This window comes from Onthophagus taurus, chromosome 1, assembly GCF_036711975.1.
Source record: "Onthophagus taurus isolate NC chromosome 1, IU_Otau_3.0, whole genome shotgun sequence".
NCBI lineage: Eukaryota > Metazoa > Arthropoda > Insecta > Coleoptera > Scarabaeidae > Onthophagus > Onthophagus taurus.
The window spans coordinates 30,478,903-30,505,111 of record NC_091966.1 but is presented as its reverse complement, the minus strand read 5'-3'; the positions used below and the strand labels follow the sequence as shown (position 1 = coordinate 30,505,111).

The following is a 26,209-nucleotide window of genomic DNA, read 5'->3' as shown; positions in this document are numbered from 1 at the left end:
CATTGAAAAGTATTCAAAAAAAAAGTACTTGATAGTACAGTAAAAAGCCGTTTCTGTCAGGCATATAATACATGCAACAAGAAGAAGAATGAATGGTGGGTAAGTATAATGAATGGTATGATCAACACCAAGAAAACTGTGGAATTACCCACAGCGGAAGTGCAGAAAAGATAGAAATCGACGCTATGATCGAAATGTTCCTAAGATCAAAAGATAAGCATGAAGGGCTTTATGTAAATTACATAGGAGAGGGGGCAGTAAAACGTTCAAAGGCATTAAATATAGATCCTCATGAAAAAGAGTTGGTGGTAAAAAAAAGAGTGCATGGATTATGTTGAGAAGCGGATTGGAACAAGATTCCGAAAAATTTAAAAAAATAACAAAGGTATGGGCAGTGAAGGTACTGGGAAATTAACTGATACAATCATAGTTGAACTATCCGAAGACATGCCAAATCTGTGGAAGATATGAAGAAAGAAATTTGGGCAACGTACTACCCCAAAGGTTAGCTGATAAAAATCCACGACATCAAAAGTGTCCAGCGAAGACAGTTGATGTAAGTGGTATAAAGCGGAGGCCGCCGGTACACTTGACAGTTTTCGTCACTCAAGTTCACCGCTGAATTTACAGGTTTTGGATAAATTAAAACCAATTTCACAAGATGTATCCCATGATGAGATGCTCAAACGTTGTTTGTGTGCAGAATATCAGAACAATAATGAATTGTTACATTGTGCTGCGAAAACAACAAGTTGCAACCGTTTTAGAAGGATTTACGATGGATTTACAAGCAGAAATGTAAGCGAACAGCCGCAACGAGATTCGTATTAGGCGAGGGAAAAGGCGGACGTCCGATTTTGCAAAAGAACAGAAAACAACACAGAGAAGAAAGAGTGCTAAAAGGGGTTGCTGCTCTTGAAGCCCTACTCGGCCTCACACCACTTCATTTATATATACAAAAAGAGGCAGGTTTAAGTGCCTTATCACTGAAAACATGTTCTTCACTCAAGCTGATGCAGGGTAACCTGAAAGGACACTTCGAAATCCTCAATTACCCATGTCTAAATCACTTGATTGAAATTAAAACGGACCTTATATCGACAGAATACAATTTCGACCAGCCGTATAAGGTCATATTTAAAAGCAGGGATGATAGGGCCTCAACTAAAAAGAAGAGCCCTTGCCTGGTACGCGGATGCTTCAAAAAAAGTTGGATCCGGAGTAGGCATAGGCATTAGTGGACCAAATACCCGCATTAAATTGCCCCTCAGCTCGGACATAACCATTTTTCAAGCAGAAGTACTTGCTATACATTTCTGCACCGCTTTGAACCTATAAAAGGGACAGAAAGGGCCGCCCTAAAGGCAATTCAGGCCAACACGTGTGACTCATCAGAGCACTCATTAGAAATCCGATCAGAGAGTGTATCAGCAACCGGACAGAACTCGCTAGGGGTAATGATGTTACTCTATGGTGGGTTTCAGGTCACAGAGACATTGAGGGCAATAAGAAGGTGGACAAGCTGGCCAAAGAGGCAGCGGAAACGCCATTCATTGGACCCCAACCCGGTTGTGGACTACAAAAAAGCAACCTAAACCAAATAATCAACAGTTGGGAGGCCTCAAGGGTAGCCTTACGCTGGAAAGAACTTCCAGATCACAGACAAGCGAAGAGTATGATGTCGTAAAACAAAACCAAACCGGTTTTATGTCTTAACAAAGGAGATCTATGGACGCTCTTAGGTTTCCTGACTGGCCTTGCGCCCCTAAAATAGAACCTTTTCCACATTGGACAAGCTGAGGATCAAACTTGTCGACTTTGCAACGACGAATCAGAAACGGCTGACATATACTGTATAATTGTGTTGCCAGAGGCCGCCTAAAACACAAAATTTTCGGTAAAGCTCTTTTGACAAGACTTTGGAGCAATACTAAGGTTCATTAAGTACCTACATTTGCCCTAAACTTTGGAGGACTAAAGTTACAATCGATCTTATATGTCGCGGTGACGAAAGGGGCCGCTCTCCTCAGCCCGGCAGTAATAATTATAATAAGGGCGAACTTATAGAGTATGTACAACATCGAAGAAGTACCCCTTTATGGCCCTGGAATTACAGATTAAGAGTAGATAAGTGTTTGTATTTCAGAGTTTCCAGAAACTAAAAGTTATAAAAACTTAATTTAAATAAGTAGAACGGCCGTAATCATGGATACTATGAAAAATGAGCTGGTTTTATATTAGTGCTGTAAAAGACGTATTTTGAAATATAATGAAATAAAACCACATCTTATAGATGGTCAATATATGTACTAATATGTAGAAGATAAACTGTAAACAAAAAAATAAATAAAGATAGGTAAAAAATCGGAATAACTGCTTAAGAGAAGCACGCCTAAACCCGAATGTTTCTAGTTTTAGTGTTAGCTCAAATGCTGGTGTTAATTCTAGTTTTAATTGTTATTCAACGCTAGATTGTTATATATTTTTATTGAACTAAAAGTAGAACTAACAAAGAACTGTTAAATATTCGAATTTGTGTGCATTGAAATGATTTATTCAAACAGTTTAAAGCGCAAATTAAAATTTTTTGACTTTTGGCTTTATCAGACACTCCCTTCTCCGTATTAGTCTATTATGCCGAGGTTTTACTGTATCTAATTTTATGTCATCAACAGAATAATATTTCACTACAATAAGATTGAAAAATGGTTGCGTAACCTCCACGAGAAGGGGTTTATATTTTTCGTTAGAACGCGGAAAGGTTCCATTTGCTGATTTGAATTCAGAGAGATTTGAGTTTGAAGAGTTTACGGATTTGAGTTTATTGGAGATTTCTTTTGAGATTTATGGGGAAATATGTTCAGATCGTAAATATCACTTATTGAATTTTATATTAAAAAATAAATTTATCCGTTTCTAATATCTATGCTAAAACAAGATAATAAAATTAGTTTATATTAAATTATTTCTCTTGTATTGGGTGATAATTTTCTGTTTTACATCATTTATTTGGAAAATAATCTTGATAAATTCCAAGTTATTAATCATTCAACAGGTTTTTTTGTGTTCTAACTTTAGCTAACTATTTCGGGATTAACCTTGCGTGATTTATAGCGATTTACCTTTCACAAAATTGCATAGAAGATAAAATCAGACTTAATTTGTGTTTTAATTCCATATAATTTTAACCCATAAGATTACAAAAACCATGATTTTATGAAAAAAATACTGTACCTATTTGTATCAAAAGAAACATGAAACGTAAACTACGTAGAGCTAAGTTCCGTTCTGAATATTAATTGTAACATGATATGTTTTGTCAAAAAGGAAATCTAAAATATTCACATTTAATTATTATCTATGTCTACCTACAGCAAATGGATTAATAGTTTAATTTAACTAAAACCAACGTAACGCGGTTTATTTTATGAGTTAACTTTGCAGCAAAAAGAGACACATAACCTAGTTTTAAACTAAATAGGATCCGGTTTCAGTGCTTAAAATTCATTTCGTGGATCACACACGAAATTATTATAAACTGCACATGACAGAATAAGGACACGTGTTGGACGCTTAATAAAAAAGGATTTTGACGAGCAGTGACGTTTTCGTTAATCAAATTATCATCCATCAAATTATGCGTTTGATTGATATCTGGATTATACAAAATCGATTTCATGAAATGCAATTTTCGGCTATTAGATCATGCGATTACATTATTTGACTTATATTTAACAAATCAAATTAGCCACAAATTACCACATTTTCTGTTTTAAAATATTAGATATGTATGTATGTAAGAAAATTTTAAGAAAAACGTTTAAATAAATTTACAGATTCAGTGGACGAATATGAAATTGGACCGATGTAATAACAAACACACCTACATTTCATGTGTCGCGTAAATATTTATTCGCAAACTCGACTTGTTCAAAAATAAATGGGACCGCGGAAAGAAATGGGGCACATTTTCGCCATGTTCGCGACCCTGCCCCACAAAAAAAAATAGCTCTTCCCAAACACAATCACTCTATTTCGCGCTCTCACTCTTTCGTCACAATAAATTTATAATAACGATCGGAAACCGACAAAACAAAATTTACGTTCGTTTATTTATAGTGTAAAATAAAAAAGACCGTTGTAATTAAACTTCCTGTTTCATCAACTGTTTTTTAACAACGTTGTTATTGTAAGGTTGTAATTTTTAATTTAAAATTGGTTTTGTTTCAAAACATCGGTGAAACCAATTGTAATACTAGGAAATATATGGGAAAAATCGATCATGAAACTATACAAAAATCACGATTTCATCAATTCAAAATAGAATTTTCATAGAGTAAAAGAAAACAAACTCTTTTCGATAACTATAATTACAGTTATGTGCAAGATTTTATGCTTAATCTTTATCATACATTTTGCTGTTATCATTAATAAAACCCTGTTAATTCAAACTGGATCAAAATATATAATAATATTTTTTAGAGCGATACCTGAGAAGATGTTTAATCTTATATTAATTAAGTTAATCTTAATTGTTATAAGATTCTAATGATTCTATTAAAATTGAGTGTAATAAAACCATCAAAAATTCATCAAAAAATTAAAATTATATTCTCTCAGTTTTTATCTAAGCTTTTATTAAAGTATCTGCCAATCAATGCTAAATCTACGGAAGTGGCATTGCATTGGAGAGATTTAGGGATACATGCTTCAATTCTAGTTTTTGACCAAAAATCTGTTTCTTCGATCGCCAACGCCAGACTAGCTAAACCTCCAGATGTAAACATTTCTTTTGTTTTGTATTAAAAAGCTGTCTTGTAGGGCAAAACCGGGATAGATGCCGCAGTGGGTTAGGCGGCTCATTTGCAAAAAACCTAACTTCCCATAATTGCAACGAAGAATTAATAGTTTAAATAAGAAGACAGGCACCACACAACTCAGCCCCTTCTCCGATTCGAAGGTTGGCAATCATCAGGGCAGTTCTAACCCTTGAGACCATGGATCTGAATAGTTCATTGCTGGAGTAGCCTAACCACACCCGAAGGTTCTTCGGCCAGAAGTTACATATTCTTCCTATGGACCTCTTTCCCAAAATGTTTGCCTGCATAATGATTTGCAAAAGTTGGTACTTTTCCCCTCGCATAATATGGCAATTATATAATAACTTCCTTTGTTTGATCGTTTCTCTTTCCTTCTGAATGGGTCTCATCTCATCACCTCCACGATGGTCACTTTCTCTACCCATGAAATCACATTCGTCAGCATATCCATGTCTCAAATGAATCCAGTCTTCTCACATCAATCGCCTTAAGTGTCTACGCTTCCACCCCGTAGAACAGTACTGATAGCACCTCATCATTCTCACTCTCAACTCCAGACTAAGATCCCGACAACAAAAAACTTCTTCATTTCATTTAACTTCCTGTTCAATTCTAATGCGCACCTGTTGGGAGCTGTCGCTGTTATCATTAATCGTTGTGCCTAAATATTTGAACTCTTTTACTCTTTCAATAGGTTGACCTTTCACATATATCTTATATTTATTAATGCCTACTAATTGAAGTTCGAGTATGTTCTTCGACTACAGAACAATTACAGTCAGCTCTCGATGAAATTGACAAAAAAAAACATGGGAATCAACGACATTTTTCAATTTGGGATTCCATCCAGAACATTACGAGGACGTCATATACATGATAATTGATTATAAAACACCCCCGAATCCGATACTAACTCCATTCCAGAGAGAATCTAATCTTTTGATCGATCCTGCGTTTTTAAAAGATATTAGCATTATGGATGTTGGTTATGATACACTTGTATAGTTTCTACGTAGCATAGTAGAAAAAGAAACACCTCAAAAATTTTAGTCCAAGCGTCACCAATATCAAAAATTCCTTTGACCATGGCTAGCAGTCAGAAGATATTCTGAATTCAAGAGAAAATGTAAGAATAAGACAAGAAAGTTAAGATCAGCAGACTGCAACAAACGTCTGGAAATTCCTTTTTACTTCGAAATGGGAGGCCAGATTAGTAGAAAACTTGTGATATATCTGTATATCAGTATTTCATTATTGGAATCTACCCTAATCCTCAATACGAGTTCAACAATATGTAATAGTTGAGATTTAATATATTTACAAAGGTCTTAAGTAAATAAAATTATTAGTTCAATATTATTTTTTTTCACTATAGCACTACTGTAGCTGCAATTAAAATTACTCTTATTTCTTTTCTAACCATTATTTTTTATCTTGACTCTTAAAAGAATATACTTATTAAATAGAGCCATTCATTGATGCCACTACACAAGATCACATGGTTTTCTTTTCTCGCATTTGATGAGCTTCTGCGTTGTCGTGGAAGTGAAGAATTTCTTCCTTATCTGTTGGAAACCAAAGGTCTCTATATATGGGAATTTTGCATATACCAAGGGGCATTAATTATGTTTCGTAACAATTCTGCTGTTTTATTCCCTGAATGCTATTTCCACCTAACGTTGGTGTACAAAGTCGTTCTTGCGTACTTTGCATTGTTCACACATATAATTTTGTGGTACATTTGTAAAATTGATATGAACGGATTTCAGCTCTCTTAACTTTATCTTTCATTTTTTGATCAAATTGAGTATTGCATTGCTGGCTGTTTATAATTGCCGAGTGGATAACTTCTGATCTTTCTCCACTGCAAGTAGTGCTTCAACTCTGGTATGTCACCAATATACATCAGATTTCAGCTTTTATCTCTTTTAAGTTCGAGTATTCACCTTCTTATTTAGCTCTGAAAAGTCTGTCCGAAATGTATGATGGTAATATCTTTACGTATTGCTTTGGGTCCATTTTGTTTAATTTGTGTACCACGCATTCGTGCCAAAGTTGCACCATCCCGGAAGACCATCCAGCAGATGTAATTTTTTTTCAAGGCCCAATGGTTTCGGTTATTCTATGCTCGTGGTTTATTTCTGAGTGCTTTTGCCTAAATCCTAATTAATAGTCTGGGATTAGGTTATTAATTTCTATTATTGCACTCAATCTTTTGAACAGTAGTTTCATGAAGTTGTTAATAGTCAATTCGGTCTATGAGATTTAACATTATTAAGTTATTTTTCTGGCTTTGCCAACATAGTAACCTCTGTAACTTTCCAGCATACCGATATATGTTTAAATCTTAAAAGTGCGTTGAAGAGGATTATCAGAAATATAACTCGTCTATGCAAGTGTTTTAGGATTTCTCCTGTGATGAAGTTGAATCCTAGAGCTTTCTTTGGGTTCTCAGATGCTACTTCTTCAGGAGTAACTGATAAGATATTTCCTGTTCTTTGGTTTTCAATATTGATCACTTCTTGATTGTTTTACGATGGGTTGGGAGTAAACAGAAACAGCTTTACTGTTTTCGTATTGTCTCTAGCATATGGTCTACTGTTGTTTCTACGACGAACTGAAGTTATCGGTTTCTTGGTCTTCTTGGTTGCCTTCTTCCTATACTAATAGTTCATCTAGATAAATGCTTATGGATTCTTCTATAAGCTTTTGAATTTCTCTTCTGAGTTGCTAGGTCTTATTGTTAAGTATAGTTTTGTCTGCGGGATACTTCAATTGCTGCCATCCTCTAGCTCTTCGTTTTTCTTTCATTAGTTCTCAAGTAGATAATTTTGTATAATTCTCGATAATGGATCTCTTTAGTGTTATTGTACGCCGCTAAATGACTGAGCCAGGTGAAATGTTCAGTGTGTTCTTCTTTTTTTTTTTAGTTTACTCGTTCTAAGACTAATGTTTAGGTTGATTTTGTTCTGGAAGTCAAAAATTAAGCTAAATATGCAATAATTAATAATTAATGATGTGATTTTGACATAAATACGTGTTTTGAGGAGTTCTGTAATGTTCTTTAATATGATTATAAATGAAAGAGAGCAAATTACTATCCTAATTATGAGTGCTCATATCATTATCCTATCTATTACGCGACAATGCAAAAAACTATAAAGCATTTTGAGAAAACTGAAATTGCTGTTATAAATGACAACAGCATTTTAGATGCAACTCGGAGCTTTATTGAAGATCTGCTCATACATCATCACACAGAACTGTACAAGTACATGATGTAAACCATCTCTAAATCTTGCGTATTTTACATAAGAATTAATTTAAACCATACAAAACTCAGATATACAAGAATTAACAAAAAATGACTTCAATTTTAGATTAAATGTTATTGAGGTTATGATGGAAAAAATTGCTGCTGGCGGTAATTTCATCAACAAGATTACATGGTATGGAAATATATATCGACTTAATGTAAAGTATTCTTCATCAATGGCTCCATAAACCGTTATCGAACCCTAATCTATCTCAATTGCTACCTCTCTACATGCTCTCCCTTCTCCAGTTTCTGAACCCAAGCATAACCCGGGCGTCCATGTCCGTCTCGTCCTCCCATCTTGCTCTCGACATTCCTCTAGGTATTGCTCCTAACATTCTCCAGTTAAGTAGTTACTTCTATATACTTCATCTTGCCCTTTGTAATCTCCGGATCTTATTATATATATTAATTAAAGCGAATTATCGAATTTTAAAATAAATAAATTCAATTTTTTAATTTTATTTACGATGACTCTAACTACATCGAATGTTAAGTGTTGCATTTGGTTGAACTCATATTGAAGTGTAGATTCTTAATGGAAGAATATGCAGGATGTTGCATTTTAAAATCCAAAATGACAAATAGTAAGAGAAAGTCTGGCAATATTGCTGAGTAGCGTTACGTTAAATGTTTAACTTTTAAATCTTTTGTTCAAAAAGTTGTTTTTTGATTTGAATAAAGAGCAGGGTTAAATAAAACAATGTGTTGCTTGTATTTTATACAAAGCAAGCGCATTGGAAAAAACACAGCAATTCAATACCTTCAATAACATCCTCGTATCAGGACGAATAAATTATTCACAAAATTCATCATAAAAGAATTAATCCGGTTAGGTATTGCTTTGTTTTTATTTTGTTTTGTGTGGAATTCAAATATAAATGACCGCAGTGAACACATCTATGGCAAACAATTTACAGTTCTGGCTATTTTAATATATCTATAACAGGACGCGAGTATAACCAATGCTGCATTGGAAATTAATTTATTTATTTATATTGGCTAATTTTTTTGGAGTTACATGGTTATCCGCAAAAAGCACAAAAGCTAAAGCGGAATTACGTATATTTTTAGGAAAATTAATCATTACTAGAACGTTAAAAACTCGTTATTATTTTTGTAGTATATTATCAATAATATAGTGTAGAATATAAAAGTAGCTTATGTTCTATAAAAATAAAATTAAACTGGAAACTTCAGAATATTTAAACATTACGACATTTTAAGAGCATACTTAGTTTTTTTCATTTTCAACCTTTCGATATAAAATTTACAAGAAATATAATCCAGTTATTAGGATAGTGTAACTTAGACTTTATTGAACCCGCTTGATAATCCTGTACCTGTTAATATAGCCTCGAATATTGGCCACAATTGAGTCCCTAATTCGCTTCCACCTCGAATGTTATTACAAATTTAATACTATCACTATAGTCTCTAAATTAACTCTAAATATTATTTGTCGTGAATTCCTTCAGGTGTTTCTACATATTTCAGTATAATCTCCAGAAAGATTTATTTTTATATTTCTGAGCTGTCAATTATTGAATACATAACATAACATCCACATAAGTGTATCTCTTCTTTAAATACATTTGATTAATAAGAAATTTATAGAAAATATAAATGTTAAGGAGCGTATAATAATGAAAGCTGTTTCTAATCTAATATGTGAACTATACTAAAGAATCATATAAAAATTATAATTTGATTTGTGGTGTGGTAAATTCAGAAATATGTTCCTGAAGAATTGGCTTAAGTTATTAGAATGAGCGAAATGTACTACAACCAGCGTACGCATAATTAACGCCACAACGAATAACCTTGTATTCAAAACATGCACTATTCTCTCTCCGTGTCTAATATTTGTAAGAATTCTTGTGGTGATAATTGCATTTGTCTTATTTTTTCATTGTAGCCTAAATCATATCGCTAAACTTTAGATATCTACACAATTAACTTATTAAAAACTCTAGCATCCAATCCACATCATTCAGTTATATGTAAAGATTTAATTACAATTATTGTACAAAAGTAATACTAATAATATTAAAAAAGAAGTTTAAATATTGAATCGAATCGCACACGAGTACTGTCCTGCGTAGTGTTGTAAGCATCATCAATGAAAAAAGAATCAAAAGAAACAAGAATTAACATCACCAATTCGCACAACAACAATTAAAAAAAATAAACAGTGTAACAGTAATAGACAAAATAACCAGGCGAACGACTCCGAACCGGATGTTTTACTGTGGCACGTAAAATAGGTTCGCTGACACAAAATCTACATGCGCTTTCTAAAAATCTTTCTTTCAAGCATCCCATAGCAGCGAATTGCTAAGATTTCTGTATAGATAGACTCTTAAATTTAGTACACTTATTTGTGTTACACTCTTTAAGCTCCTCTCTAAAACTGATTAGTGTAACACTAAAGTGACTGTACATCACATCGACAACTTATAGAGAGTAAAATCAGGGCAAAATAATAGTATTAAAAGCTAATTTGATTGTTATGCAAAAAATGAATAATGAATTCAATCAATGCGTCAACGGTAACGACGGAGTTGGAAGGGCTTTAAAGAGAAGATGCCTTAAATACGAAGCTTTCACTTTCAATATAAATCAAAGTTGTAACACATGTAACCCCACGGACAGGAACAAATTCGTTCGAGATTCAACTCCGCCTGCATGTTGCCGTTCCACCGATGTCAGCGATTTTAACCAGAACATCCGTCTATCGATCACCACACTTACTTGCTCCTACATAAGACCACCAAAGATAAACGAATAATTAATTAAGTTTTTGCTTTAGGAGAATTCAAAAACTTAAAATTTTATCTGAATGATTCGTTTTTTAAATATAACTCTGTGCTCCATACTCTCTATCTCTACAAATCTTAGAAATTGTATGTTATTATTATAGCTTAAGTGTGTTATAGTGGTAGGATAGCTGAAATAGGGTTTAAAGTGGAAATAGCTAGAAAAAGTGGGCATCATAGTATATGATGCCATAGGAATGTTATTTTGGAGATTTCACCTAAGATCAGATAGGAATTGGTTCGCAGAGATAGGTTTTTGGTTGGAAATTTATCAATAAAGATCGATGATATCGTGGATTAGATCTTAGATTTAGCAAGTGTCTAGCGTGAAGATACAAAATTGTAAAAAAAAAAGAAGCTGCTGACATGTTCCAATTATAGAATCAGGGTTATTGATGTAAATCAATATTTGAAATTACTTTAAAATGAAAAGGTTAAAGAGGATTGATGAAAATTTTCGAATTTTCTTTTAACGAAACCACCAGTGTACAGAAAAGTTTCCTTCATTAAGAGAAAAATTGTAATTTTTAGGCAGATGCTGATAGTTAACTTATCAAATTGGAATGTTTAGATAAATACTTGTGGCTGTTCTAACCTTGCTTGAAAACGGGATAATAGATGAATAGTAAAGAAATGATACGGTATTTTTTGATAAAATATCAATGTAACACATCAGTAAAAGAACCTGGTTTGAAATCGTGCTTCTAATTCCAGAGATAGCATATTGATAATAAAATAGTAATCTCCTTCCCGTTTGCAATGTAAAGAGATGTGAAGATAAACTGTGTAACCGATATGTATTTTCAAATCCTAAAAAATATCCGGGCAATTTCGTAGCTTGGACAAAATAGTGTGGACCTGATACGTTAAACACTACGGATGGCAAGGATGTGCATCAAAAGCAAAGAGTTGTCATACATTTTACTCTTGATAACATATATCGAACACGATTTATCTAAAGAAAACTTTTACACCTTTCTTGAACATGTCATCTTCAAAGGATCTATGTGAGTAAGAAGCGAATAAGGCAATATTTTTTTTAAATTTATAATAACATTTAAATTGGTTCCAGAAAGCTGAAAAACAATTATTTCTGTAAAAGAGTATTTATTTTAAATGCATTGTAACGTTTAAACTATTATGCCATAGCAAATTAGTTTGAGACTAATACAATAGGAGGTGCTAGTTAGGTTTATTTTCTAATGCATAGGTTGTCTATCAGCATTCGGAACGTTGACAAAAAGTATACCATCTAAGAAAAAATTTTAGGATTTTAACTAAATAACCTTGACTAATCCTAATCCAATCTAAGTAATCTAATTTTCGATTGGACAGAAACAAACTGGTGTCTTGGGTTTGATGGATGTACGACAATCAGATAAGAATTCTTCAAATAGTAGCAATAATGTGTTCTTAATTCCCTGTTTGATAAACACAAAATTTTAAACAAAATGCTTTTTTTTGAGCAATATATCGAACTACACTATATTACGGAACTTATTATGATAGGAGGAAATGTTTAAATATTTCCGTGAGGAAGTTCATCAACGTGGAGGGATCCGTTTCTCTAGTTACTGTTGTAGTAAACGAACTTGTTCCTTGTTGTGTCACTATTTAAAATGTTTGACAAGTTAGAGGAAGTCGTTAAACGTTTTGGCCATGTCATTTTTTGAGATTGTTGTGAAGGAACTACTACAGCCAATTTATGTAATAGTGTGCGAGGATTTCTACTAAACTACAAGAACAAAGATTTCATAATTATAAGTTGTGATCTGAGATTAAATAGAATGTACTTATAAGAAGAGTCATGTACGAAATTATTCTGGACGTCTCAGATGATACTGAAAATGTTGTGAAACATTATTTTTCACATTACAATACTCCCTTAATTAAAACCTTATTTTTTGAAATAATAATAGGTTTTAGAAATTCTTATTTAATTTTTCGTTCATTCTATGACCTTTTAGGTAAAATCAATTACGCTGGAGACATCCCCAAAAGCTACTCGAGTTGAACTAGTTTTAGAGACAGTCCATGAATCTTTTATGAGGGTTTTGGATGCCTAACATTAAACCCACTTCGGTTTGTTATCCATTCCAAAAGGTTTCCGTATACTTCCGGTTATTAAATTGAATTCAACACGTCCTACCCTAATGTATAGTGGACCTTTAATTGGAAACTGAAAAGATTATTGAAAATAAAGTTTTTATAGGTAATTTTAACCATGAACCACTTTATATAGAACCACAAAAAATCTATTTCGGATTGTTTTTTCAATAATTCTCCATCAAGTTTATTTTTCCAAACTCTCACGAAGGTAAACAAACTCACCGAAGCAAATATTAAATTTTATTAAAAAAGAAAATTTTTACAAAGATGACTCAGGGTTATTTTTAATTTCTAAGAAGAACAAAAATTGATGAAACCATTTTATTTCCATCACATCTATTTTTATTGAGGTTCTTTTGAAAGATTCACAAAGAGTTTCAAGAAATTCGTGAATAAGAAACATCCAGAAACATTAATTTCTCTTTCTGCAATAGCACCTTTCTTCGGAAACCATTTGTAAGCCTAAATGGCAAGGTAAATTTAGAACAGTGGATGAGAGCCAACCAATACATTCATTGCGTGTCAAGGAAAAAAAGAACTTTTTTGTATGTGTGAAAAGTGAACAACCTCTACCTAATTTATCAATTTTCAAAAAAAAAAAATATAAATAATATAAATATTTTTTATGTTTTGATCTTTCTTTAAATTAATCTTATAAAATTTTGAATTATTATCGTTTATTTATCGTTTCTAGATAAACCTGGAATAAATTTATACATTTTAGACTGGTGCAATAATAAACTTTCCAATGCTTTATTATGTGTTCTGGAATTTGTAAAGAGTCAAAATTCTTAGCTGGTGAAATCATTTCATTTAAAACCTAAAAGTTTTTAAAGTTATTTTTTAATTTTAAATTAAAGGAAGGTTGAAGCTTTTTTTTTTACTTTGAACTTTTTTATAAAAGCCCGACAGAAAGATAAAGATAAACCCAAAAAAATAAACTTAAAAAATGAAATAAGAAAATAACGAGATTGATCTTTTTCTTTTTAAGTTCCGTTTCTTTAAAAAAAGTATTTTCCTGTCAGTCAAGCCGATTAAATTTTAACGTCGATTTCAAACTTTTCAATAATAATGTAATATTCTCAATTTATTTTTCACTAAAAGTCTTTAACTTGTTGAGGGTTTATTTGTAAATTCAACGACATTATAAATAATATATGTTTCGAATAAACGATTCAATTAATGAAATTATAGGTACACATTTTCTTAAAAGCTTTATATTTTAGTTTATTATAAACAAAAAGGTTATAATTTAAAAAATCGCTGAGATTAATACGAGTTAACGCATGGTTTATACGGCGATTAAATAAAGCTAAAAGATCACTTTTTAAGATAAGCATAAATAAGAGTTTATTATACTTGTTATAGGGAAATAAAATGTGAACACAGCAATTCTTATTTTTTTACCTTCAATTTGCGGTATAAATCGTTTCCTCACTCTAAAATATAAACAAAGTCAAATCGATATTTTTTAATTTTGATGTTTTCAAACATAATCCAACCCGACCTTATTTTTTTAAAGAAATTGCAATAAATTTTTATCATTAACACGATTATTTTTATATCACATATTAAAATATCATCATTTATCTTTAATTTGCCATAAAAATCGATTCTTAACTCCATAAAATAAAGTCAATAGGATATTTCTTAATTTTCACGTCCCCGTAACTTAACCCAACTTAATTTTCTTTAACAATTTTTTTCTACATATTTTTTATTATAAACATTACTATTTTTATATCATATATCAAAATATCACCTTTTACCTTTAATTTGCGATAAAAATAGCTTCTTATCTCCAAATGCTAAAGTTAATACGATTTTTTTAAATTTTGATGTTCTCGAAAATAGCCTAACACAACTGAATTTTCTTTAACAATTTTTTTCTACATATTTTTTATTATAAACATTACTATTTTTATATCATATATCAAAATATCACCTTTTACCTTTAATTTGCGATAAAAATAGTTTCTTAACTCCAAAAGTTAAATTAATACGACATTTTTTAATTTTGATGTTTTCAAAAATAAACACTTAATTTTTTTTTAAGAATTTTTTCTAAATATTTTTTATTATAAACATTACTATTTTTATATTATATACCAAAATATCACCATTTACCTTTAATTTGCGATAAAAATAGTTTCTTATCTCCAAATGCTAAAGTTAATACGATATTTTTTAATTTTGATGTTCTCGAAAATAGCCTAACACAACAGAATTTTCTTTAACAATTTTTTTCTACATATTTTTTATTATAAACATTACTATTGTTATATCATATATCAAAATATCACCTTTTACCTTTAATTTGCGATAAAAATAGTTTCTTAACTCCAAAAGCTAAAGTAAATACGACATTTTTTAATTTTGATGTTTTCAAAAATAGACACTTAATTTTTTTTAAGAATTTTTTTTCCATATTTTTTATTATAAACATTACTATTTTTATATCATATACCAAAATATCATCTTTTACCTTTAATTTGCGATAAAAATAGTTTCTTAACTCCAAAAGTTAAATTAATACGACATTTTTTAATTTTTATGTTTTCAAAAATAAACACTTAATTTTTTTTTAAGAATTTTTTCTAAATATTTTTTATTATAAACATTACTATTTTTATATTATATACCAAAATATCACCCTTTACCTTTAATTTGCGATAAGAATAGTTTCTTATATCCAAATGCTAAAGTTAATACGATATTTTTTAATTTTGATGTTCTCGAAAATAGCCTAACACAACAGAATTTTCTTTAACAATTTTTTTCTACATATTTTTTATTATAAACATTACTATTTTTATATCATATATCAAAATATCACCTTTTACCTTTAATTTGCGATAAAAATAGGTTCTTAACTCCAAAAGCTAAAGTAAATACGACATTTTTTAATTTTGATGTTTTCAAAAATAGACACTTAATTTTTTTTAAGAATTTTTTTCTCCATATTTTTTATTATAAACATTACTATTTTTATATCATATACCAAAATATCATCTTTTACCTTTAATTTGCGATAAAAATAATTTCTTAACTCCAAAAGGTAAAGTTAATACGATATTTTTTAATTTTGATGTTCTCGAAAATAGCCTAACACAACTGAATTTTCTTTAACAATTTTTTTCTACATATTTTTTATTGTAAACATTACTATTTTTATATCATATACCAAAATATTATCACCTTTTACCATTAATTTGCGATAGAAATCATTTCTTAACTCCAAAAACTAAAAATACGATATTTTTTAATTTTGATATTTTCAAACATAATCTAAGAAAATCTTTGTTTTTTGTTGAAAGTCAATAAAGTAAAAAAGAAATAATAAATACTGATATAAACTTTATTTTGGGATAACTTAATGCTAAAAAAAACAGAATTTTCCAAAACTATACGGTAGGTGGATTTAATCGTTTGGTTATATTTAATTTACTGAATATAAAACAAATTGAATCCAAAAGGTGATATAACATTGTCCATAAATACATAGATAAATATATTACTTGGAGCAAAAATTGAGTTGGGTAAAGACGTTCCGTTCATGCTCCATTTATCTCTATAAGAAATTTCTATGGGCCCATCTCTTTAATTTACGGAAACTCTTCAAAAACAGGTTATTTTTCCTTCTCCAATTTCTCCCCATCTTTTTAATTAACATTTTTAGAAAAAAAAAACACAGAATGTTTATTATTTTATTTTCTTGTGTTGTCATGTTTTAGTTATTTAACCCCACATCCCTTTGTTGTTTTAGAGTTGTGAATACACGGTTAGTTCATGTTGTTTTATTACCAGAGGAGACGTTTGTTAACCAGTTCAACTTAAAAACTGTTAGAGTTGCCAAAAACTTTTCGATATAAAGTTGTTTAGAGTTATTAGAGCTTTCAAGTGTTACAGATTAAAGATAGAAGTTCCTAAATTAGATAGTGAATTAGGGGTTGGTAAATTAAAAAGTTTGTGTAGGTTTTATTTTTAAAAATTTAGATTTATTAGACAACATTTTCTAAATAAAGTGAAAAAGTAGAGTATTTAATAAACTTCATTAAAAGTTGGATATTGTAACTATTTGCTTTATTTAACAAACAGTAACAAATTAATCTTATATTCTATGTGATGTTGAAAAATTTTTAAAACCCGGTTTTAAAAACCGATCAATAGCTTTGATAACAACTAATTCAATTTTGTGTATCCACGTTCTTCTTAGGGACAATTTTAAATGATTAAAACATTACAATCTATATTTTAGATTCTCGTATATAATCTTTTATGATTGTACTTTATATTATTTTATATTTACTGATTCACGTTTAATATTGTCATAACACATTTACAACACATAATTAAATACTTCTGTCTTTCCTTTATATTTAAGAGTACACCAACGCGAACACAGAAAATACGTCTTATAAATCAAATGAAATCTCACTTTTCAGCGAGTATAAATTGAGTATATTTCAGTACACGTTATTAATTTAGAAATCTTTTTACGTTTTACGCGTTATTTCCTTTCCATAATACTATTATAATTGATAATTGTAATTGATTGCTTTTACATTCAAGTTAAGGTTACATGGATCTATTCTACGGATTTTTATTCACTGTATAATGTTGAGAAGTCTACTACTCCATTGGATGACTCATTATTCATCCATGATGTTTGATAATTATACCATTTGAGATGGCTACTAGCTAGAATATATAATATCTCTGAAGCAATAGGCAATATGAAATGACCGATAAATTGTCGTGAAGAGCTACTGGAGAGCGACTTCATTTAACATAACTTGCCTGATGAGGCCTAACTGCTGCACATAAGCTGCGTTTTATGGTCAAATACCTAAAAATCGTACTTCAAAAGTAACTTTATAACTTTTAGTTGTATATACTGCTTCAAAGACAAACGCCCTTTGAACTTTGTTATTGATGGATCTATACTTTGAAAGCTATTAGACTAGAATGTCCTGATGACATTTTTGGAACGTACCTTTCAAGAATAGGACTACGTCATTAATATAAGATATTTTGGAGCACTTTGCTGATATTGTATTTTGTACGTATGTATTACTCAACGAAGAATGAGTGAACCAGTTGTTACTGATTTGTGAAAATCGAACGAGCGTACTTTCTGGACAGTTTATGTATTTGGATTCTATCATTTGTATATTAGGAAATGTATAAACAATAAAAAAATTTTCAAATATTGATATGACATCAAATTAGCTTGTATATCGAAGGCTAGTGTACAAGAGTGTCTACCATCATAGCAGCATAAATTGAAAATACCATAGAGATCATCATCACTTTTGGATTGAATGTTTAATTTTGATTCTACCATATAATGTTCGTTGTCGGTCTCAGATTAATTATTATCAAGAGGTTCATAGTATGAATAATCATTTCTGACATTAAAACTTTTATGAGAATCATTACCGTCATCAGAATCACACAACAGATTGTATTTATTAGGTCAGCTCCTTTTATGTGAGCGGCTTTTTGCTATCCATACCTGTAAATAATACTAACAATACGTATATTGGCAAAACTAAATCCCCAATTTTGTCGAATAACAAGAATAATTACCCAATTTTACAACAATTATAGAGTTCAATTGCATTTACGTTTCAAACATACAAAAAACTCTTACTATACAATTTTCAAACTAATAACTATTTTATTATATATAATAATAAAATAATTAATAAACAATATAATGCACAAATAAATAAAATAAATGTAGAGGAGTCTAAACGTTTCCATACATGCGCAGACGATAAGTTTCCTCATATAAAAGCTAGTTCTATACATGTGTACCAGGAATCGCGAAGAGGTTCCTCCCTTTATTATATTTCCTAGAAGAAACTTCACTGCACTATTGTTGAAAGGTGCTCTTCCTGGAATAATCCTCGGCTATTATGCTTCGGGATGGAATCAAAGTACTTTATATTATAACTTATATTTTTTTGTAAAAAGTAAAATTGTCAGAACAGCAAAAATGTTTAAGCTAAAATCGTTCATTATATTTCAATAACCCTGCTCTTTCTCGTCCACAGTGCGAGATATTGTGATAAAATTATCCTGCTTAAATCATCCAGATATTCAAGAAACCAATCAAAACGGGGGAAAAGAAAATATGATTTAACGCTCATGTTGCATGTAGATCGCTTGAACTACAGCATTTGTTGCTTAATGTATAAAAGATAGTTGGCCGACTTGTTATTTCCCAAATGATCTCATTCCATGCAGATTTTTCTCAGTTTTGGAATCGTTTTTCTAATGTATTAAAGCTATATGTCATATTTGGTGCGATTTTTTATAGTATAGTGCTTCCTTATCTCTAATTTAATATGCATAGAAGGCAATGTTAGACGATTTTGTGTCACTGGAGGAAACCCTCCTTCAAAGGCTAATCTTACCGAATCCAGTGCTTAGATTTAACGCTGATCCGAGTGGAAGCTTGTCATTTTCAGATCGGGGAAACATATTCGCTACATCCTTATAGAAAATATTTCTGCTACCTCTTTACATCAAATATCATTCTATCGAGAGTTCTGTTAAAGCACTCAACAGTGAGTCCGGGTTTTCAGTAATTACTCAATTTGTTTTAAAAATTATCATCCAAAAGTAGATCCCAAAAAAAATACTAACAATTCTCTTCAACCTCTCCTCATTTATAATTTATCACATTTAAATTAAATTTTCAAAAATTGTAAATAATTAATTTTGTTACATATTATTTCATTCAATTTGTTCTATACCATTTCAAGTTCAAATTGGCACTAATCAAACTCAAAATAACATTAATCAATTACAAATTGTCACTGATAACAAACTATCTACAAAATGCCTTATATTAAGACAAAAGGAAGCAGCAAACGTAAAACGTCAAATTTATGCTATTTACAATAAGACTTGTGTCTGGTACAATTTAGCTGAAATTCTTTGTGTTGCAAAAAGAACAGTTGAAATGGGTAAAAAATCAAGAAGAAAACCCAAGAGAAGGAAAACATAAAATAAAAATTACAGATGAACATCACATCACACTTTGTACTTAAAGTTGAAGAAAATTCTAAAATCACACTTAAGCAGTTGCAAGAAACATTACGAAATGAATTTCAGCTTAATGTAAACAAGGAGTGTATTCGACAACACCTTGATGGCCTCATGTTTACATTAAAACGAAACCAATTTTAATTTCTTTATCTCGCAAAGTCAAGGTCGTTCAAAAAAGGGAAGTCGTTGTACTTTCATTGCTGCCAGTAGCCGCATTGGGATTAATTTATTATAAATTTGTTAGGCAATGCTTAAGGAGAGCTGAAGATAGCTAATTATCAGTGGCTTTAGTCATTGATAGTGCTCCTTGTCATTGTGGTATTGAACAAGTGTTGAAGAACAAAAACTTCTTCATCATAAATTTGTAAGGCTAAGTCCTTACAGTCGAATGCTAAACCCAATTGAACACTCTTGGTCAATTTTAAAAGCAGGTGTAAAGGCGGATTTGGCGAATGCAGTTATAAATATTTTGGAAGGAAATTTCCAAAGCTTAGTATGGAAAAGTTGAAAGGTAGAATATTTGATGGTCCTCAAATACGGCAATTGATGGAAAACAGAGACACATATTAAAGTTATGACTGTTCCGGAAAGTAAAGCTTGGAAAAGTTTTGTGTTGGTAGTCGAAAATTTCCTAAGTAACCATAAAGCACCAAATTATGAAGAAATTGTAAAAAATATGTTGACAAACTTTCAAACTCTAGGAGCAAATATGAGTATCAAGTTACACTATCTCCGCAATCATCTGGATGAATTTCCGGATAATTTAGGAAATTACAGTGAGAAACAGGGAGAGCGGTTCCACCAGGATCTAAAAGCTATGGAGGAAAGGTATCAGGTTCGATGGGATTGTCACATGATGGCAGATTACTGCTGGTCTTTAAAAAGAGATTGTCCGCTAAAAAATTATAAAAGAAAAGCTCATAAAAGGTGTTTTATGGAAATATAAAATATGTTTTCGACATTTTCTCTATTTACTTCGATGTATCCTAATTTGTCAAAATAAAACTGACATAAATATATCTGTTATTTTGTTTCTTGTTTGCCGATTTTTGTAATGTAAAATGAAATAAAGATTAAAAAAAAAAGAAAACAAATCTTACAAAATCATTGATAATTTTATGAATTGTGAGCATAAATATATCCAAAATCAATCTTATATCTAGGGCAACAATACCACTGTAGACCAGTATAATATTCACAAGAAAGAAACTACTCAAAAAAGCAAATATCCACTTGCTGAAAATGATATTAATTTGAGGGATGAGAAAGCAAAAATTAAAGGAAAATGTGACGAAGATAAATACATAAACAGTTCTGAAACATAGTACCAAGACTCCGAAAAAGCATTATTCACTTTCGGTAACAAAAACTTTCTTGGAGACACTAAAGAGAAGAATAAATCCAATTACGTAAAGATTAAAATGAAATTTGGCAAAGCAAAGTATGAAAATAACTAGATTAATCTTTATTTCAAACTTTCGTTTCATTGACAAAGAATTTCCATGTCACTCAAGGAACAATAATAATCATAATTGATCACAATTGACGCTGAATTTAAATCAAACGAAATAAGTTTTCGCATGGGTTGACATCCAGACTTGCCTCATTATAAATACATTCGAAATGTTACTCAAGTGAACTGTTAACTCTGTTACCGCTAATGAACATTATAGCATTATGAACCTTGAGGTTATAAACTTTACGTGCAAAATTTACATTTATAAAATATTGAAATGTCTAAAATGAAGTCTTTTTATTTAAAAAAAAGTTATTGAGGTTCATTATAAATTAGGGTAGGTCGGTTTAAATGAAATTTAGTAACCGGAAGTAACGAAAACCTCTCAGAATTGATAACAAACCATCGCGGGTTTAGTATTACGTATCCAAAACCCTCATAAAAGATTCATGGAGTGTCCCTAAAACTGGTTTAACTCAACTAGATTTCCGGGATGTCCCAAGCTTTTATTGATTTTACCACACTAGAAACCCACAAAATGTATGAAAATTCTATCAACAATGAATATATCAACGTCAGTTAGTAACAAATAAATTGCAATTTCAATTTTAAAATATATCGGTTTTATGTATACATTTTAATTTGTTTAAAAAATTTAATTATCGAAAAATCGTTGTGTAAAAGTCTAATTCTATAATGATTTCATCTTCAAAATCACAATTACCATTATAGACGTGGTATGTTAAAAAGGAATTATAAACTGCGTCACAATTATTGGTTTAAATTTGTAACACTAAAAGGTTATTACGTTTGACTCGATGATCCTTTGTAAAACAACAAACCAAAATGATCGTAAAGGACAGAAATAACAGGGTCTATCCGAAACGACTGAACGGATGAAGTATAACGCTTCGCCGAGTTTACAGTCGAAGCCTTTTGCACTTTGTTTGAAAGCGTAATTTTTCCGGGTTATTTTTTCATCGTTCGATTTTGAAGTCGTTTCCAAACCGTAAATCTTTTCAAAAATAAGTTTTCAATATCAGTTTACAGAAAGAAAAACAACAACAAGAAAAGTATTCTTAACACTTTAAATTTCTTGTGTTAAAGTTCATAAATAGCAAAAGACGCTTCAAATGTAATTAGTAGATAATTATTAAACACTTGATTGAGGCATTACGTACTCACTGAAGGTGTTCGAGCTAAATTTACTGTCCACTCCATCTGTATAGCTTAAATTACTAATTGTATTGCCACTCAATTTTTAAAGTTCATTTATAAATTTAATTTACAATTAATTTTTCGGTTATTATTACAATATTCACCTAAGGTACTCTGTTGCAATTGATGCCTAAATAAGTAATGCACATCGAGTGTTTGAGGATACAAGGTTGTGTAGACATAAGCGGTTTACTGATGTGGATTTAGTTCACGAAGTTGGTTTGCTTTAGTATAGAACAAGACGTTCTGTGGCATCTTCAGCATAATGTGTGCTTTGTGCGGAAAACGGTAATGAAAAAAGTATTCTTTTGTTCAAAAAAAATGTAAGAAGATGCCTTATTTAAGATAATACCTTATGAATTTATTTTATAGATACTAAAATGAAATTTTAATACAGATAGAAGGAATATTAACAAAACTATTTGTTCGTACTTAGAATATTTGGCACCATTGTAAATATTTTCTTCCGGAAATTTCCGGAATAATTGTTATATCGTCATTATTCTCGAGGTTACGCCCGAAGTTTTGGCAAACGTCCCGTGTTTACTAAAATCCTTAACACTTTTTTTAGTCTGTTCTTACTAAACACTTTTTAATAGACCTCGTATATTTTTAATTGCAGGTGATTCTCCTAAAAATAAACGCAGCCTATCCTTACCTTTTCCTTTCGAATTAAAGCTGAATGACCTCAACCGATATGAATCCTCGTCTTCGTCATTTCCAATTCCTTGGCCCTGATTAACCGCCGCATTTCTTTGGTCAGGAACGTCTAGAAACGCAGTACTCTTCCTGTGATAAACAGAAGTACCCCTTCTGGTTGATCCTTTTCTACGAACACTCGATGGTGAAGAAGCATCAACACCGTCGATTTGTTCCAATTTCGGTTCACTGTTACAATGACCTCTGACCTCAGTGCCGTTGGCCGCAGCAGCAGCAAGTGCGGCCTTCCTCCTCACGCTCCTTCCTCCTGTTATCCTTGCACTTTGAGAACGTGCAGCAGGACGTCTTCTTCGTTGAGTTATTGGTGTCCCACCTGAAGATTCAGGGGTACCACCACCGCTAAGGGGTGGTAAAGCTTCCATGCTTGAAGAGCTGCCACCACCAACGGCAACACCACATCCTCCAGTCGCGCAAATCGACGCCGAGCGTCCCTTGGTACCGCGCGGAGTTCGACAAGGGGTTACGTGCGTATACTCGTCCGTCATGGTTACGACTGGCGCTCGACGCTGAGCGTCGGTTTCGTCTAGAGAGAGGCGTCGAGGGAGAGAACGACGACAACGATGCTTAGAGTAGCGTCTCGTATACATCTCATCGGTAGCACTGAAATTGTATTTAAAGACAATTTGAATTTCTTTCATTTTTGATTAAAATGTATTGATATTATATTATCTAATCGATTAATAAAAGAAATTATCTAAAAAAAAACAAATCCAAATACAAGTACAAGACAATAAATTATTTTTAATTTATTTAAGAGACGTAATTAAAGCATAGAAAACATGCCATTAATGTTACCCAGAATATGAATCATTTCAGTTTAAATACATAAATACATTGTTTACATGAATCCTTGTTCTTCCAACAATTTCATGTACACTCAGGTGCAAAGAAAACACAACATGCTAATATTTGGTAAAGTCTGAAATGTGATAACTTTTTTATTTTTCGTTCAATTTTCATGATTTTTTCAGCAAACTTTAGATAAAAATGTCTAATTTCATGTTCAATATCCAGCCTTGGTCATTTAGTCGGTATACAGGGTTAATTGAAACGTCGTTCTAGGATCCTAATTTTAAAACACCTGTGTAGTAATTTAGTGTATAAATTGTTTCAAAATATAAAATTTTTGTTTTACCGAGATTCAAATTTTTTTAGTCGTAAGAAGTGGTTTATATCACTTCTTCTCAGTGTTAATTTGTTTTATTTTTTATAAAATTAAAACATTATTTCTTCGACGTTTCGAGCTTTATAGTGCTCATTATCAAGAAATTATCATCTAAAATTAAATTAAAACATCAAAACTATACAACGACATACCAAATACAATAATTTAAAACGTTTAAAATTATATTTCTATAAATAATCACGTACCCTCTTAGCGCAATCTTACATTGTAAATTTTATTTTAATATCACGTATCGCTGACTGCAAAATTATCGATGGAATAATTCCATGTTGTTTGAAACGTGTATCGAAAACTTGTATACTCAGGTGGGGGAAAAACGTATTCTTGTATTACCTCAACTTGTATATTTTTACATCTTTTTATGGAATTTGTTAAAAGAAATTTTATATATTTAAATCATGAATTATTCCTGCATAATGTATCCCGATTCCAAAAGCGTCCGTTTTATAATTCACTGTGCTATCTATGTTTTTTGTTATAAATATAGATTCTAAATTTTTTCTATTTAGTGTATTTCCACTAGTTGATAATACTTTTGGGTTATCAAAATTAAAAGTATGGTGTTCTTGTTTACTATGATAACATAGAGTTGTTTTATGTATGTTTTTTTATTTGTTTTGTGTCGTATTCATGTTGTCGCAGTCTTTTCTTTAAATGTTGTTTTGATTCACCAATGTATGATTTGTCACAATTGTTACATTTTAATTGATATATTGTATTAATTTTGTCCTTTATTTTTATTTTATCTTTCATGTTTGTTAAATAATCCTTTACTTTGTTATTATTATATTTGGCGAATCCTATCTCGTTAAATTCATATTGTTTAAAAATAGATGTTACTTTATTTGTTAATTGTGGAATGTAATTTATTTTGTGATATGATGTATTAGATTTTCTTTCTGTTCGTTTTTTGGTCTTATCATTGTTCAAATGATTTTGCTTGTTTGTATTTTCCGGTATGGTCGGTTTTATTACTTCCATGTAATTAGTTATTAAGTTTCTTTTTTTATTATTTTCTACTCTAGATCTAAGGTTGTAATTATGAGATGATTGAGTATTTATATTTGTGTTAATATTTAATGGTACATCAGTCGTTTCCGCCAATGCGCGATCAACGCTTTCATTTTGGATTCTATGATATATGGAATACCAAGCATTATTTATTATTGGTTTAGGAAAAGAGTTTTCTAGTAGTACGTCATATACTTTTAATTTAATTTGTTTTAAAAAAAATGTTTCAAAATATAATTTTTGGTAAGAACCATTCGTTCTCTACATTTTGTTATTCTAATGACAGTTTGATAGCATCAGTTTGTGAGACAACCAATGAAAAGAAAAAAGGTAAGAAAAGCAAACAAGAAAAAAAAGAGAGAAAATTAAAAAGACAGAAAATAAGAGAATTTATTAATGCAATATAATTCAATTCCAACCGAAAACTTAACCCTATGTACCACTTTTTTACAAGATATTTAGTATTTTTATTACTTAGTATTTTGTGTTACG

At 30.8% G+C, this 26,209-nt stretch overlaps 1 protein-coding gene across 1 annotated transcript in view; it reads right to left on the bottom strand.

The window, feature by feature from the left end:
• The window catches only part of LOC111429081 (Rad, Gem/Kir family member 3), a 74,711-nt gene extending 50,690 nt beyond the window's left edge, over positions 1 to 24,021 (bottom strand). The window contains exon 1 of the mRNA XM_023064870.2: positions 23,459 to 24,021. Within this exon, the coding sequence (XP_022920638.1) occupies positions 23,459 to 24,005 (547 nt within the window). The 5' untranslated portion in view covers positions 24,006 to 24,021. The remainder of the gene's footprint in view (positions 1 to 23,458) is intronic.
• Between the last annotated feature and the right edge of the window lie 2,188 nt (positions 24,022 to 26,209).